Source organism: Camellia sinensis, chromosome 1 (genome assembly GCF_055761805.1).
Source record: "Camellia sinensis isolate YWXY chromosome 1, ASM5576180v1, whole genome shotgun sequence".
Classification (NCBI taxonomy): Eukaryota; Viridiplantae; Streptophyta; class Magnoliopsida; order Ericales; family Theaceae; genus Camellia; species Camellia sinensis.
The window spans coordinates 185197875-185215481 of NC_138961.1; the positions used below are offsets into that span (position 1 = coordinate 185197875).

Sequence of the window (17607 nt, forward strand, 5' to 3'; positions counted from 1 at the left end):
CTTCAAAGGTAATGATATTCAACTCACTTGTCCAAATTAAAGCTATACAAGATGACAAAGAAGGGATTGAATTGTTGTTAATGCAACATAAGTTTGTAATTTGTTGTTTGTTATGTTCTATTTTGTTTGTTGTACTTACTCAAGCCCAGACACATTTGATATGTGCTGCAAGATGTCTTTTATATGATCTTTTATCAATCTTGAAATGGGAAGAGTTTGTGGAAAGACCCAAGATTTTGTGATGTTTATAGGTTGAGGCAAGACGTATGCATCAGCATCAAGCACTTCTTTGTCCTTCGTGCTTTGCTCAACTTGTTTTGCAGCTTGTTTTGAAGCTCTGGTCACTTTCACAACTTTCGGATATTGGAATTCTGGATCATGCTGCTTTTCCTTCCTTTCTTTTGCCTTTAAATTTTTTATCATTGAGGTTGGATCTTTTTTGACTGTAGGCAGTGAAAATATTAGGAAAGGTGAAATTTCTCTGAAGCAACAGATGATATTTCAATATGTAAATTTATTTAATTCAATATTTTGAAGTTACCATAGAGTTTCTTCTTTTGTTTCGGTTGTTGTTTGTGTGGGATTTGCTCTTGTTGGGTTGTTGGTTGTTGTTCCAGTTGCATTCCAACTATACACAGTGAAAATCAAACAAGCCGCAAAAATGGAATAAGAAAATATACAGAGAAATGAAATGAGCAGTAGAAATATAACTAATGTGTTGAGAGAGATATAACTTCCAGAGAAAATTACCAATGACAGAGAAAATTATAATAAATAGAAATTTCTCTGAGTTATGATGGCACAAGGACATAACTTTTTGTGGCTCAAGATTTTCACTGACCTTGTGGTTGAAGTTGTGGTGGTGTTCGGTATGGTTGTGTTGCTAGTTGGACAGATAGTTCTTGAACTTGTTCATGCAATTTGGCATTTTCAGTTTCAAGCTCCGAATTTGAACACCTCAACTGTTGAATTGTTTTTGCATCGTCTGTTTTTCAACCTCCAACATCCTTAGTTTCATTCGGATTGTGCTTTCTTTTTCTTGAAGTTCTGAGTTATGTGATGTCAGGATTCTTATTGAAATATCCTTTTCAGCAAGTAATTCCATCCAATTTCTGTCTTCTTCTTTTTTAGATTGAGACAGTGCCTTCAGTCTTTGACGTAGATCAGCAATTTGGGCATCCTTTGATTCCTCAAATTCTTCAGGCTGATGCATTGTTGAGCCACAAATGCCATCATGTTGTTGGTCCATCTGCTCATTATTTTCTTCTTCATCACTTTCATCCTTGTTCTCTTCTTCTTGTTCATCTTCATCTTCATCTTCTTGTTCACTGTCTTCTTCTTTCTGTTCATTTTGTTCTTTGTCTTCTGGTTCTGTTTCTTCACTTTCTTTGGTGGTTTCTTCTTCTGTGCTGCTTGCTTGATGTTCTTGTCCATTGCTGGCTTCGTATTCTTCTGTGTTGCCTTCTTTTTGTTCATTTCCTCCATCTTCAGATGGATCTTGTAATGTCTCCTTGAATATGACAATTGCCTTTTTTAATTCTTTCTTCGTCTTTTTGCCAAGACAGAACTCCTCAGATGGGTTTTTGACTAGCTGCTTGTTATCAATCTGTAACAGGAGACTCTTTTATTAGAGAAATGTTACAAAATTCACTGAGAGAAAAAATTCAAATAAGGAAAATAAAATTCATCTAAATGATACTAATTGGAAACAAACTTCAGAGAAAATTGTATTGGGCCAGAGAAAATTAGAGACATGGAGTTAATTTTATGGGGCAGAGAAAATTATGAAACAGTGAAATAAGTAGTGTTTATAAGTTAATGTTTTACTATATTTGTGTCAGAGAAATTTGAATTCCAGTGAAAATTCATTAGAAGGGTAGAAATAAACAGTGTTTATCAAAGATGCAAGGCACACAAGTTATGGGCAGAGAAAATTACACACAAGGAGATAAAATTTGATGGGCCAGAGAAAATTATGTAACAAAGAACATAATTCAGATATTAGAGAAAATGAATCAGGGCATATAAGTTAATGTGTTACAATTGTGGTCAGAGAAATTTGGATGGCAGAGAAAATTGATTACAATGGCAGAAATAGACCAGTGGTTAACAAAGAAGAAAACAGAAATTGATATTTCAGAGAAAATTAATCTTAATCAATCAATGCACAAGGATGGAAACAAAGCAGTGGTCAGAGAAATTTTGAAATTTCACTGAGATTTCGGTAGCAATAGGAATCTAACCTGTCGAGGTGTAAGAGAGTGGACTGGTGTCTTCTGCAGCTGTTTTGTCAAGGTTTGAAGGTTCCACTTGGCACATCTTGGGAAGTCTGTTGTGTTACTGTCTTCTGAGTCAATGATAGTTGCATGTTCACATAGCCAATACTGTGATGAAAATGAAAGTAAATAAAATTTTGTAAATGCACAAATTTGTAAGTATGATAACTGCAAATTTGAATGGATATTATACTTACCAGCAATGCAATGACACACCCCGTAACTTTTTCTGGAGTTCTATGCAATGCCATGATAGAATCAATCAATGTTGATGTGATTGCTTCCGGCCAATCATACTGTTTCATTGATTCAAGAGGTTCCACATACTTTATAAAAACCCAACCTATTGAATTCCCACTTGTTGCAAAAAATAGGGTGAGACACAAGTACAATGTAACAATGATTGCTACATCTTTGAAGTCAGTTGGTTGCTTGCCTTTCATTGCTTTGACCAAGGCATTTTTAAGAACAGGACCAGTGAGCCTTGTGTCCTTTTGGAATCTTCTCCTGAGGAATGCAGATTTTGGCTTTTTAGAGTATCTTAATGACATGGCTCCTTTACCTCATTCCAAACCAAAAATCAAGGTCATGTCATTTGTTGTAAAGGTCAGGTTCTTCTTCCCAACTGTGAATGTTTTTGTTTTTTCATTGTAACATTGGATTATGGCAACTACATCATCATCGGATTTCCTAGATTTCTTTGGATCCATCCTTCCAGTGGTTAGAGCTTGGATCAAATACCAGAATGGGGTCTTTTGAAGCTCTAGAAGATGTTTTGAACTGAATTTAAGTGTTTGAAAGAAGGAGACGACAGATGAGAGGTTGGATCGGAATTGAATGCTGTAGTGAGCTCTCTTTCTGTGGAGTTTAACAGGTTTTTTCCCCCTTGAGCTTGAGTCTTTTGAAGTTGGGGTACTCATCTGGATGCTAGTTGCTTCATCAGCTTGGACTTGTGTGTTTTGGGAAGGAGTTTGTGGTGTTTTAGTGCTGGTTTTTGATCTTAGATGATAAGAGGACTGAGAGAGTTGTTCTTGCTTCCTTGGTGTTTCTAGTGTTTTGCTGCTGGTTTTTGATCCTAGTCCATAAGAAGACTGAGACAGTTTCTGTTTTTTGCTTGGTGTTTCCGGTGTTTCGCTGCCTTTACGTTTTGCCATTTCTAGACAATGATTAAAGCATAGAGATGTCAACATTAAATCCCAGAGAAAAATGAAAATGTCAGAGAAAATTACAGATAAGGAAGAAAATTGGATATGCCAGAGAAAATTACAGATAAGGGAAAATTACAGAAAATTTGACATGTAAGAGAAAATCAACACGGCATCATAAACATGGGAGAGAAATTTTCAATAATTGTTTAAATTACAGATAGAAGTAAACATACCAGAGAAAATGAATGATAGAAAAAAGTAAATATGGCAAGTGAAAGAAAATTTGCATTCCACAATTAGCAAAGATAAAATAAACAAAGTAATGTAAACATGGCACTGAGAAGTACACCATATTGAAATCAAGAATTGAACAAAATAAACATACCAGAGAAAAATGCACATTCTGGAGAAAATTACACATTATTGAGGAAATTTCCATTCCAGAGAAAATTTCAATTCATAATATTAAAATGCAAGAAAAATTTACATACACAAGCAGAGAAAATTAACCATGATAGAGACACTCAATGGAGGAAAGTGGTGCGATGTGGTCAGAGAAAATTATAAATACCAGAGAAACTTAAGACAGGGGCAAGAGTGTAATTGACATTGCAGAGAAGGATACATATTCCAGAGAAATTTACAAAGCAGAGAAATTCAGAGACAAAATGACAGAAACATGTTCAAGAATAAGATTAAAATTCAGAGAAATAACTTTTTCTCAAAGTACATATGGCAGAGAAAATTCCAAGAAGAAACATTCATTCCAGTCCACAATATTAAAATTCCAGAGAAAATTTAAAATGACAAAGACACAAGGGAGGAAAGTGGTGCGATGTGGTCAGAGAAAATTATAAATACCAGAGAAACTTAGACAGGGGCAAGAGTTTAATTGACATTGCAGAGAAGGATACATATTCCAGAGAAATTTACAAAGCAGAGAAATTCAGAGACAAAATGACAGAAACATATTCAAGAATAAGATTAAAATTCAGAGAAATAACTTTTTCTCAAAGTACATATGGCAGAGAAAATTCCAAGAAGAATCATTCATTCCAGTCCACATTATTAAAATTCCAGAGAAAATTGAAAATGACAAAGACACAAGGGAGGAAAGTGATGTGATGTGGTCAGAGAAAATTATAAATACCAGATAAACTTAAGACAGGGGCAAGAGTGTAATTGACATTGCAGAGAAGGATACATATTCCAGAGAAATTTACAAAGCAGAGAAATTCAGAGACAAAATGACAGAAACATATTCAAGAATAAGATCAAAATTCAGAGAAATAACTTTTTCTCAAAGTACATATGGCAGAGAAAATTCCAAGAAGAAACATTCATTCCAGTCCACAATATTAAAATTCTAGAGAAAATTGAAAATGACAAAGACACAAGGGAGGAAAGTGATGTGATGTGGTCAGAGAAAATTATAAATACCAGAGAAACTTAAGACAGAGGCAAGAAAGCAATAGACATTCTAGATTAAGATAGACATTGCAATTAAAAATACATATTACAGAGAAATTTACGGAGCAGGAAAATTTATAGACAGAATTACAGAAACAAGTTCAAGAATAAGATAAAAACACAAAAAATTGTTGTGAAAATAAACATGCCAGAGAAAATTGAAAGAAGAAAATTACATTAATAAAAAATCAGAGAAATTCAAATGCCAGAGAAATTTACAGATAAAATCACACAAATATGTTGAAGAATAATTTCAAAATACACAGAAATAAATTTTTTCAAATTCAGGTAGCTTTTTATTACGAAATTGAAACCCTAATTTATGAAAGGTTATTATAAAATGCTATTAACTGTGTTTCCAGAGAAAATCTAGTTGTATTGTAGAAAAACTGACCAGAGTTAGGATGAACCTTGAATGATGAGCTGATATGGCCCGCGATGAAGATGCGACGTGACGAAGATGGACTGAGATGATGATGAGCCGTGAAAACGAAGCTTTAACCTAGGTCAGAGAAATTTGTGAGGAAGGAATGGGAATGATTTTTGGAGAAGATAACGAAGCTGTAATGTCGATGGTGCAGATGATGTTGAAACCCTAATTCTGCTGTTCTCCTGTTCGTGAAGGTGCTGGATGTTTGGAATGTAACTGAGAAGTCGGAATGAGTTTGGTTCTGTGTTGATTTTGGCGAGGGTATTTTGGTTCACAAAATAATTAAAAACGCGCGCGAAGTTGTTTCAGGGACGTGAGGCATCACTATCTTTTTGTGTGTCCTTTACCCTCTAAATTGTTATTATTAAGGACCTTAAAAAAAAATCCCCTTTATGTAATATATCGATTTCAGGCAATGAAATAATTCAAATAATTTGTTTTGTTTTATAAGCCAACTAATCAAAAAAATTCTTGGTTTGCCACACTACTAATTAGTAAGAAACTTTTATTTGCGAATCATGAAATTTGTAATAAATGAATTTTTTCGAATATTAAAAAAACTGTATAAAGCCTAATTTGATTGTTAATATTTAAATAATTAATTTTTGTTAATTAATACCAAATAAATAAATAAATAAAAAATTGGATGTAAACTGAGAAAGTGCAATGGCTGTCTTCCTCCGGGCCTCGCATCTCAACAGATTCAACTCTACATAGTTTTTTTTATACCCACACCACAAGACTCTCTCTCTCTCTCTCTCTCTCTCTCTCCATTTCTAGGGTTAGGGTTCTAAACACCCTTCTGAAAGACAACAAAAAAAGAAAAGAAAAAGAAGAAGCCTGGAATTGTAGCATGAGATGAGAGCTACTCATCCATAGTAGTCGCAGACAATTGAACAATGACAAGTCAAAATCTCTATCATCTTCTCTTCCTCTATCTCCTCTTGATCACTCACTTGACCACCTTAGTCTCTTCCTGGAAAAGAGACGAGTTCAGGAACTGCAATCAAACCCCATTCTGCAAGCGAGCTCGATCCCGCGAACCCGGTTCCTCCTCCCTCATCGCCTCCCATGTCTCCATCCTCGACGGCGATCTCACCGCCAAGCTCATCCTCAAAGACCCACAAACTGAAGACCCAATCAACCCGTTGATTCTTACACTTTCTGCTTACCAAGATGGTATTTTGAGGCTCAAGATCGACGAAGACCCAAGTCTTGATCCCCCCAAAATACGCTTCCAAGTCCCCGATGTGATCCTTCCTGAGTTCTTGACCACGAAGCTCTGGTTGCAGAGTGTTTCCGAGGAGATCGGCGATTCGGGTCCTTCCTCGGTTGTTTATTTGTCAGATGGGTACGAGGCTGTTCTTAAGCACGACCCGTTTGAGATCTATGTAAGAGAGGATGGAGGTAAGGTCGTAGTCTCGTTGAATTCACATGGGTTGTTTGATTTTGAGCAATTGAGGGTGAAAAAAGAAGAGGAAGATTGGGAAGAGAGGTTTAAAGGGCACACTGATACGAGGCCTTATGGTCCTCAATCAATTAGCTTTGATGTATCGTTTTATGGTGCTGATTTTGTTTACGGTATTCCTGAACATGCCACTAGTCTTGCTCTGAAACCTACTAGAGGACCTGGGGTTGAAGAATCTGAACCTTATAGGCTATTCAATTTGGATGTGTTTGAGTATTTACATGAATCACCATTTGGGATTTATGGGTCCATTCCTTTCATGATTGCCCATGGTAAAGTTCGGGGGACTTCTGGGTTTTTCTGGTTGAATGCTGCTGAAATGCAGATTGATGTTCTTGGTTCTGGTTGGAATGCCGAGTCCTCAATTGTGCTTCCTTCGGATCAAAACCGGATCGATACTCTGTGGATGTCTGAGGCTGGTGTTGTTGATGCATTCTTTTTTGTGGGTCCTGGGCCAAAAGATGTTGTTAGGCAGTATACTAGTGTGACGGGAACTCCAGCAATGCCACAGCTTTTTGCCACGGCTTATCATCAGTGTAGATGGAATTACAGGGATGAGGAGGATGTTGAGCAAGTTGATTCAAAATTTGATGAACATGATATCCCATATGATGTTTTGTGGCTTGATATCGAGCACACAGATGGGAAGAAATATTTCACATGGGATAGGATGCACTTCCCTAACCCCGAAGAGATGCAGAAGAAGTTGGCTGCAAAGGGTAGGCACATGGTTACTATTGTGGACCCTCATATTAAGAGGGATGAGTCCTTCCATTTGCACAAGGAGGCTACCCAGAAGGGTTATTATGTTAAGGATGCAAGTGGCAGGGATTATGATGGGTGGTGTTGGCCTGGATCTTCATCGTACCCAGATATGTTAAACCCAGAGATCAGGTCATGGTGGGCTGAGAAGTTCTCATATGAGAATTATGTCGGTTCAACTCCCTCCTTGTACATCTGGAATGACATGAATGAACCTTCAGTTTTTAATGGTCCAGAGGTATGTTACTTGGTTTTGGTTGTGTTTCTTTCTTGTGCTTCTGTCTTTTTTAGTAGCCATGCCATGTGGGCGCATGTAGTTTTGTACTGTGTTCTAAATAATACTCCTGAGATTGTCAAACCTTCATTTGGAATGATTATTTACACATAATACAAAAGGATAAGTAATACTAATGTTTAGTAGCAGTATGCCAACATTTATATGCTGCGCATTGCAGCATGAGACCACTATATGCAGATGCTCCAGTTGGTTATAGACTGGATTTGCCAATTCTTTAATGCAGTTTTACATGGTTCTTAATCTTAACATTGTTTATGATTTCATGTGCTGCATAAATTTCCTCCAATGATGTTTATCAAAAATTTTTTTTGTTCCAATGATAACTAATTGGGGGAAATCACACACTTATGAAGCACGGGTGTGGATACGGATATTGGTACGGCTAGGTGACAGGTATGCTGATACAACAAAACTTAAAGAAAAAAAGATACGGATACGGTTGGGATACGTCAATTTTTTATTTTTATTTTTTACAATTTATAGTTTGACGTTCAATTTACAAATCAAAGTTTAATACCAAAATTAAAAGGAGAAATTACAAAACTAAAAGAGAAATCATAGTTCAACAATATTCATATCAAAGCAAAGTCTATAAGTTATTTTAATGCCATTGAATAGGAGAAATTACAAAACAAAGTTTCATTCCAAAAGCAAAGCTAAGCCAAATTTGAAAACTTGAAATTTCAATTTTCACTTCCATCAATTTCATCATTGAATAATACGTCTTTCATCTTTGGCATATCAGGTAAAGGATTTGCAATTTCAAGTAAATCAGAATTCTAATAAATTAAGTATATATATATCTACCAATGTCCAATACCTTGGTATACTCCCGATATACCCATTCTGTATCCATGAAGTACCCATAGAGGATCCAACTATCAAAGAATGTATAAAAAGTACCCGGTATTTTTTTTCGAGTATCTGGTACGCATGCAACCCTATCGGTACGAGTATCAATACCCAGTACGAGTACGGCAACATTTTTTGAATATCCGTGCTTCATAGTCACACACACACACACACTCAAAAAAAAAAAAAAAAAAAAAAAAAAAAAAATGGAAGAAGAAGAGAGAAGAAAATAGAAAAACTCTAGGTTTGACCCTCGTAAAAAATTAAAACCTGAGTTTTTAGATTTTTCATAATAAATCGTGAACTTTTAAATTAGGCACTCTAGCTGTGAGTAAGTAAGTTGTGATGATTGTGGAGGAGGGAAGAAGACATGAAGTAGAAAAAATAGTGGAGAAAGAGAGGGATAAATGACAAAATATACTTCAGTAAAGCAAACAATTATATTTTGTTGTAGCTTCATTGTGTCATTTGTAGTCAATCATGCGATTTGATTTTAGATATGATTGGAGTTGTGTGATCGAGGTATTAGTTTAACCCTATGAATCATGGGTACTTCGAGAAACATGCCGTATTCGTACCGGGTACTTACTGGCATATGGTACCTCGTATGGTACCTCTGCACATACTTACCAGGTACATGAAACACGTATTCAAATATTTTCTTCTTAATTTTTGGCGTACCCAGATGTACCTATCATATACCCAAGGCGTACCGTACCTCAATTGAAATAATATTTTCTTTCACTACAAAAATAAAACTCCTCTCACTTAGATTTCTTTTTAATTTTTAGTTTTATACATAGCATGATTTTAAAATTAAGGTATAGTTTATAAGTTATTTAATATATTGATATTTAATTTTGATTTATACCTTTACTTTTAGCATTGAATGTTAATTATAGGTTGGATCTTAACAAATTAAACTATTTAATTACTTTTTGCATTACTCTAAACTAAAAATAATTATTTTTTTTACAAGCTTACCAAGCCGTTCCCGTATCCTACTTTTTTTAGATTTTACTATATCGATGTACCCGTATCGTACAAATACCAGTATTCGTATCCGTACCCGTGCTTCATAGGTTTAACCAAAATGCATAGAATGTGTGCCAAAACTACAGCCTTGGTCACATTTAATGCTTGCAAAAAACAACCCCAAAAGATTATAAGCGATCGTAAATTATTTAGGAGAATGAATGTGATTCCAATTTAGCAGGTAAAGTATCTCATCTTTGTCCTTGGAAAGCCTTTTTGCAGTTGTTCCAGACTTTTTTTCTCAGATTAGTTTTACCATTAGAGATGGATCTTTAATCTATTATAAAATGAGATGAGTACGATAAATATTTTGCCACAAGCTTTGATTCCTACAATTGATGCAGGGCAGCGTGGAAAACATTATTAGGGATGATTGTACTCGGTTCATAGTGGGCGGTGGAAAGCCTAGTAAGGACATGTAGTATTAACAATTTGTATTACTATATGCAAGAAATGAAGTTTTTCGGGACCAGTTACAAAAGAAATACAAATTTGGTGCTGTTGTGTGTGTCGTGAAGGGTACATGTGAATGATAATGAACGGCTGGTTGGTATTGTTTAGGTTTTGGGGTTGAATGGTTGTTGATGGAAATGGATTGGTCTTCTTCTTTATGGTGATTTGAAGCCGGAATTTAGGGAAAAAGGTTGTTGGAAATTCCAAGTGAAACACAGTGATAAATAAGATGTTTAGTAGTAGTATGCTGGCTGTTTTTTTGTATACTGGATCAGAAGATCAACAGATGCTTCATTCAGTTATAAACTGGATTTTACAAATACCCTAGGGAACTTTTATATGGATATATTGTTACACACAGTTTTTACAACTTGATATGCTGTATAAAGTAGTTACCATAGTTGTCAAATCGAGAATTGCATCGTAAATCGAAATCGTAATTTGCAAATCCTGAACTGAATTATATCGTGAATAGTAGGAATGGCAACGGGGCGGGGCGGGGCCGGGGATCCCACTCCCCGTCCCCGATCCCCGATGGCCAAAACTTCCCCGTCCCCGGCCCCGATCCCCGACGGGGAACCTATCACGGTCCCCGTCCCCGACCCCGAAAGTTCCCCGATCCAAATCCGTTTCAACATTCAACACAGAGACATACTCACATGTATACATTCAACACAGAGACATTCAACAGCATTCAACAAATACATACATACATACTTACATGTATACATTCACAAGCACACACATACATTATACATACACACAGAGACATATACATACATGTATACACAGAGAGAGAGGACGACGGAGGAGATCGGCGTAGATCGGCTGATCGGCGGCGACGAACAGCTGATCGGCGTAGATCGGACGAGATCAACACAAATCTGAGAGAGGGCAGCGATGGAGGTGGAGCGAACGGAAGAGTTGACGGAGGTGAAGGCTGCGCTGAGGAGGAGACGAATGGCGGAGACGACAGCAAGGTGGACAGCGACTCCGGCGTCGCGGACAGTGACGGCTGCGTTGAGGAGGTGGAGATGAGAGGTGCGATGCAAGAGTGAGAGAGAGGAGAGGTGCGAGACTGAGAGAGTGTAGAGGGAAGAGAGAGAGTGAGAGAGACAGAACAGAATAGTTGAGGGTTATATTATATATTAACTATTAAGGGGCATATATAATAAGTTTGATTCGGGGGGCTAACGGGGACGGGGTCGGGGCCGGGGACGGGCCGGGGTCGGGGGTGAAAAATATATCACCGTCCCCGGCCCGAAAATCATCGGGGATTTATTTTTGAGTACCATCCTCGGCCCGTAGGGGATATTTTTCGGGAAAAAACCGCGTTAATCGGGGTTGGGGGGTCGGGTCCCCGTCGGGCCGGTTTCAAATTGCCATCCCTAGTGAATAGTAAGATTGGCACAAATTATAAAAATTATGAAACAATTGTATATATAAAAAAATTTAAAATTAATTGATATTGAAACATGTATACAATGCTTTATATATACGAGGACGTGGTTACAATGTCTAATTGGGAAGACAATGCCTGTATAGCAAGAGATGTGGGTCTAAATCCCACTAACTATATAATGATTCATATACTATAATATATTCTCTTTAATATTTAAAAAGAAAGACCTAAAAATCCCAAATTTAGTATATTACAAAGAAAGAGTAAGTGGCGATCCTTTGTTTTAATATCTAAAACACTTTAAAAGGCGTGTGTGCTTATTGTTAAAAAACGGAAGTAAAAACCAATTGTGGCAATTTCCCCATGTTTTATTAAATCGTGTTTATTTCATCAAAATTACAATAGATAGTTTGTGTGTGCAAGTTGCTTTAGCTTTATAAGATGTATTTTGACATTTTTCTGAGATAAAAAAAAGGGGTTAAGATTCTGATGGGCTATACTATAGATTGGATTGGATTTTATTAAACTACAATTTTTGCATAACTATTGGTTATTTTCATACTACACACTACAACTTGTTCGAAGTCATTTTCACCAAAAAAGATGTACAAAGGGGGCAGAATTTGTCGGATCTGATAATTTCAAGAATTGCATAATTGTAAAAGCGTGAATCAATTTATGAATCGTGTGATTCACCGTCAATTCTATACCAAAATATTTTCACCCATAGATTTGCATTGATAATAGTAAATCGAATGGTGAATTGTAAGGTTCTGATAATCAATGTAGTTACCATACTAACTAGTTTTGAACAGGGTTTTCTATTATGTACTGCTACCATAGTAACTAAAGTTGTTCATGATGGGCTATGAACAACTTGGAAATAATAATTTTGCTATTTTGGGAAAGAGAATAAGAGGTAGAAATTAGAATCTAAAGACTTCACACTCACAATGGTCACATAAAATCACACTAACTAGTTTTGATGCTTGATTTGGTATGAATTAGATTTGTATTATGATGAACAAAAAGGTGATTCCATTAGATTCCATTAAATTCTAATTTAATGTTTCATATGCTGGTGTGTGTATGTATGAATTTTTACTTTTCTACAACCAGGTGACAATGCCCAGAGATGCCTTACATATTGGAGGTGTCGAGCACCGAGAATTACATAATGCCTATGGATATTACTTTCACATGGCTACTATGGATGGGCTTGTAAAGCGAGGAGATGGGAAAGACAGGCCTTTTGTTCTGTCTAGAGCATTTTTTCCTGGAAGCCAAAGGTATGGAGCAGTTTGGACGGGAGATAACATGGCAGAGTGGGAACACCTCAGGGTTTCAGTTCCAATGATTTTGACACTTGGTCTTACTGGATTGACATTCTCTGGTAACAGAACTTCCTCTTATTTGGTCAATTGGTTACAAGTTCCTTTTTCTCATAGATGATATTCGTAACAAGTATTTTCTCCAGGCGCGGATGTTGGTGGGTTCTTTGGAAATCCCGAGGTGGAGTTGTTAGTTCGCTGGTATCAGATAGGTGCCTACTATCCTTTCTTTAGAGCCCATGCCCATCATGACACCAAAAGACGAGAACCTTGGTTATTTGGGTAGGTATCCTCTACTATTTAAATGAGAATATTTATTTTTAATTTGGATTTAAAAGCAAAATACCTTGTTCTTCAATTTTGAGATCTTTGGATTCGTAGGATCATAATGTTGTGTACTGTTTACTAGTGTGCTTGTAGCTGTTGTGAGATTCTACATATACATACATATATACATTCCTTTCTGTGTCTGTATGTTATTGATATACTAAAATTCATGGATACTTCTTAGAAAGTGGCGTGTCCATGTTGGGTACGCGCCAGACACCGACACTCATCACATATTTAGGGGGCCGACCTTTCTCAGCAACATGATAGACATGGCCAGATCTCTCGCTTTCAAAGCTACAAGTGTCATTACAACACCATTCTATGATCTTATAGTTGAGAGATAAGAATGGGATAAGCTCCCACTTTTCCCCCTTCCCCCTTTTCAGTCATATAGGTGCATTGACACGGCACGTTTTTTAAAGAATCAGGACGTGAGCAAGATAAGTGGAAAAATAATTACAATCATCCAATTGTACATTTATACATTGGAAAAGAAGTGAGAAAAACTTAATGTTCATGTAAAGAAGCCACAAATGTTTGCAAACAAATTAAAAGTTGTTAGGGTTTAGCGTTTGAAAAATTAAAAAGACTAAAGAAGGGTTGAATACGTTCAAAGTTTTTAATTTATTTTATTTTTAAACTTGTGCCAAAATCTTTCACGCATGGTCAATGTATGCAGTGCATGTCCCTTGTGTGTGGGAAGTGTGTATGGTCTTAAAAGATTTAAAAAATAATCTGATATGTTTGGATGCATGCCTAACAAATGTTGGCTTGTGTCTGACGAGCATTTGTAACTGCAATGTGTGGGACATGCCACCTTTGGAGGCGTGTATGCGCTTCCTAGTTTCTAGGACATGCATCAAAAAACAAACTATAGGTGGGGGTTCCAACAGGCTTTTACTTCAGGCTGGATCTGCTGGCATGTTAAGGACTTAACTGATTTTATCTGGTTTGCTGGGAATCCCCTAATGTTTTACTCTTTGAACTGATTAGAGGTTGTGGACTCGTGGCCCATTGTCCTGCACAAGTTGTGAAAAATTTCACTAACTGGTTAAGTTTGGCACCATTTATCTTCTCTCACTGGTAGAATTTCTGTAGGCTTCACTGAGAGAGACTTCAAGGTTTTATAATTATCTTTCCCCTAGGATGGCAGGGCTGTAAAATTGATAGTGATAAGTAAGATATATAACAATTTATGCATGTATCACATTGGTGGTGTTTCACACACTAGTGTACCCTTTCCAGTGTTTTAAGTTGAGCATAACTGGTTGAAGGTAAAGTTTATTACTGTTATCTTATGTTTATTGGAAAATTGAAGAAGTGAATAAAATTAATGCTTACTTATTTTTGATTGGATTATTACATCCCACAGCTGGTTATTAGTTACACCTTCAGTTTTCGTAAAAATAACATTTGTTGGTTATAGCTTGGCTAGTGTTGTAATCTAATTACCCTACTGTAAATCAATAGTAATTTATTTATTGTTCCATTGACTTCAGAGAGCGAAATACAGAACTCATGAGGGAAGCCATACATGTTCGTTATATGTTGCTCCCATATTTCTACACATTATTCAGAGAGGCAAACACTACTGGTGTTCCAGTTATGCGTCCACTTTGGATGGAGTTCCCTTCTGATGAAGCTACTTTCAGCAATGATGAAGCCTTCATGGTTGGAAGCGGTCTCTTGGTGCAGGGGATATTTACTGAGGTGCATGGGATATTTATTAATATTATTATGTTACGTTTTCTCTTGTTTCGTTCTTTTTTTATTTTTTTTTAATCTTATATGGTTAAAAAAGCAAGTGATAAATAAATTCATTACTTTCGTACCAGCGAGTGAAACATGCATCGGTATATTTGCCTGGTGGACAATCATGGTATTGCCTGAATTCTGGGACTGCATACAAGGGAGGCACAACCTATAAGGTTGAGGTTTCAGATGATGGCGTTCCTGCTTTTCAAAGGGCTGGAACCATCATACCAAGGAAAGATCGGTTTCGCCGAAGCTCCACCCAGATGGCAAATGATCCTTACACTCTGGTATGTATTTGATACCCAGTTGTAATCTTATAATCACGAGCTAAGTAGGATAGCCACTACTTCAATTTTCAAAAAATATAGGACATGACATGCTCAGACACGTTAAAATTTTATATTTTTATAAATCTATTGTGTATTATATGTCATATATATAAATAATTTATTGGAGGATAATGAAAAATATAAAATATAACACTAAATACATTATAAGGTTTATATATTTCATAACTTAAATATCAAGATATCATTCATGTAAACAATTACATATTAAAGAATGCGAAACAATTATAACACAGTGTAATACACATAATGTATTTCATCTTATCGATGCTTCAAAACATATTTATAGTGCATAAATTGTGTTTTGAAGAATGCCATTTTTCAAAAACAATTTTTTGAGTTTTCACTTCGTATTTTTATATTTTAAAATATTTTAATCAATTTTTTAAAAAAAATTTAGATTCACTTAAATCTTAATATACTTAAAAAGTAAAAACTTTGTACAAAAATCTTTAAAAAATTCATTAAATATAACAAAATACGAAATGTATTGAGTTTTTGTTTTTTGTATTTTTTGTATTTGGCGAATTTTTTAAAGTTTTTTTCACAAATATTATATTTTTTAAACATATTTAGATTAGGTGTATCTAAAAAATAAAAAAAAAATTGCGTAAAATATTAAAAAAATTCACAAACAAAAAAATATAGAAAACAAAAAACTCAATTTTTTGAAAAGTGGACTCAATTGTCTGAAACCAAACATGGTGATTATTATTATGGAAGTATTCATCACATAAGACATGTTCGTATGGAAGGATTCATCACATAAGACGTGTTCGGAGTAAGAAGTGTTAGTAAAGTGTCGATATTATAAATTTGATTGTTTAGTTAAAGATATGTTGTAGAATTGTCATACATGCTTTTTAGGGAGGTCCGTCTTCCCTCAGAAATGTCTGTGCTCCTTTGATCACAAGCTAAAGCACCCAAGACAAATTAATATATCTAAAATGCATTTATTCATATTCAATTCTCTGATATTACTCTTATTATTTTCTTGCGATCAACCGAAAATTAATGTTTTTTTAATTAATTTATTGATTAGTTATATATATATATATATATATTTGTTCATCTAGGTTTTTCTGTGACCAAAGAAATGATAGGAAACAAAATGCAACATTTTCTAATGCTTATTCGAAAGAGCATTAGATATAGACTTTATGAAGAAGTTTCTATTCGAAAGAGCATATCCTTTTCTGCGATTCCACTTGGGTTCACGTTTAATTTTCTTTGTAATGCGAATGGCAGTTTTCCAGTTGGACAGAAATTAATTATTCTTTCACTTCTGTTCCCAACGTCAGGTGATAGCTCTTAATAGTACCCAGGAAGCCGAAGGTGAACTCTATGCTGACGATGGCAAGACCTTTGATTTTGCACAAGGAGCTTTCATACACCGGCGCTTTGTGTTCTCCAATGGGAAGCTTACATCTTCAAACATGGCACCTTCTGCCCTTGGCAAAACCCAATTTTCCTCGGACTGCGTTGTTGAGAGGATCATACTACTAGGATACTCCCCGGGACCAAAAAGTGCCTTAATTGAACCGGCAAACCAGAAGGCTGATATTGAACTTGCCCCACTTTACCTTCGAAAGAGGCACAGCCCAATTGTTCTCACCATCCGCAGACCTAATGTCCGTATTGCAGATGATTGGACAATTAAAATTTTGTAAGGATGGACTTGTGGTTTTTCTCAATTTTTAGCGCGTAATAGGTGATAAAAAATCAGGTGTTCCATCTTATGGATTTTGTTATAAGAATGGTTGAGTTCCTTGGTTTTATACACTAGTATTATATTTAATTGTGCAATTTCAGTGAACTCATATACCAACTTCAAAAGAATAATTTTGGTGACCTGTTTGGAGTTGAAATTGCTCAGTTTTAGAGTGAATTATGTTTGGTATGCTAAAAATGAAATGTAAATTTTAACCTTACATTCTAATTCTCGTGGTTGATATACATAAATACGAATAAGCATTCCACTAGAATGTATTTCCAACAAAAAGTAAAATTACTTATTTATGTTTTTCAAAATTAATAAGAAATGGTCATTCTATGAAAGCCCAATTCTGTGTAACATGCTGCATGGTTATCTATGAATTTGTTTATGCTTTTGTTGGGTTTGTAATGGTATAATAAGAGCATGTTTTATCTCTAGCTTGATCTGATCTGATCTGGTCAGATTTTACAGCGGGCTTAATTTACCCATTCCAAGCAAGCTCGGCTTTAAAAGGAACTTTTAATTTTCAAGTT

General features: G+C 35.7%; 2 protein-coding genes across 2 annotated transcripts; one reads left to right on the plus strand and one right to left on the minus strand.

The window, feature by feature from the left end:
- Window positions 1-115: 115 nt before the first annotated feature.
- On the minus strand, window positions 116-973 carry LOC145800641 (uncharacterized). The gene is made up of 3 exons (XM_082890357.1): window positions 842-973; window positions 542-628; window positions 116-443 (listed from the first exon to the last, which is right to left on the minus strand). The coding sequence occupies exons 2-3, from the start codon at window positions 621-623 to the stop codon at window positions 136-138; spliced, it is 390 nt and encodes a 129-aa protein (XP_082746483.1). The 5' UTR covers window positions 624-628; window positions 842-973; the 3' UTR covers window positions 116-135.
- A 4969-nt stretch (window positions 974-5942) lies between these two features.
- RSW3 (Glycosyl hydrolases family 31 protein) lies at window positions 5943-17225 on the plus strand. The gene is made up of 6 exons (XM_082890363.1): window positions 5943-7792; window positions 12714-12987; window positions 13072-13207; window positions 14755-14965; window positions 15091-15297; window positions 16659-17225. Exons 1-6 carry the CDS (start codon window positions 6224-6226, stop codon window positions 17025-17027), a joined length of 2766 nt encoding a protein of 921 aa, XP_082746489.1. The 5' UTR covers window positions 5943-6223; the 3' UTR covers window positions 17028-17225.
- The last annotated feature ends 382 nt before the right edge of the window (window positions 17226-17607 follow it).

Bases quoted from the DNA above. Each gene is read 5' to 3' on its own strand.
- RSW3 (XM_082890363.1), top strand. From the start codon at position 6,224: ATGACAAGTCAAAATCTCTATCATCTTCTCTTCCTCTATCTCCTCTTG. The intron at 13,208-14,754 runs GTAGGTATCCTC...CATTGACTTCAG, and splicing joins CGAGAACCTTGGTTATTTGG to AGAGCGAAATACAGAACTCA. The intron at 14,966-15,090 runs GTGCATGGGATA...CTTTCGTACCAG, and splicing joins TGCAGGGGATATTTACTGAG to CGAGTGAAACATGCATCGGT.
- LOC145800641 (XM_082890357.1), bottom strand. From the start codon at position 623: ATGCAACTGGAACAACAACCAACAACCCAACAAGAGCAAATCCCACAC. The intron at 444-541 runs GTAACTTCAAAA...CACTGCCTACAG, and splicing joins ACAAAAGAAGAAACTCTATG to TCAAAAAAGATCCAACCTCA.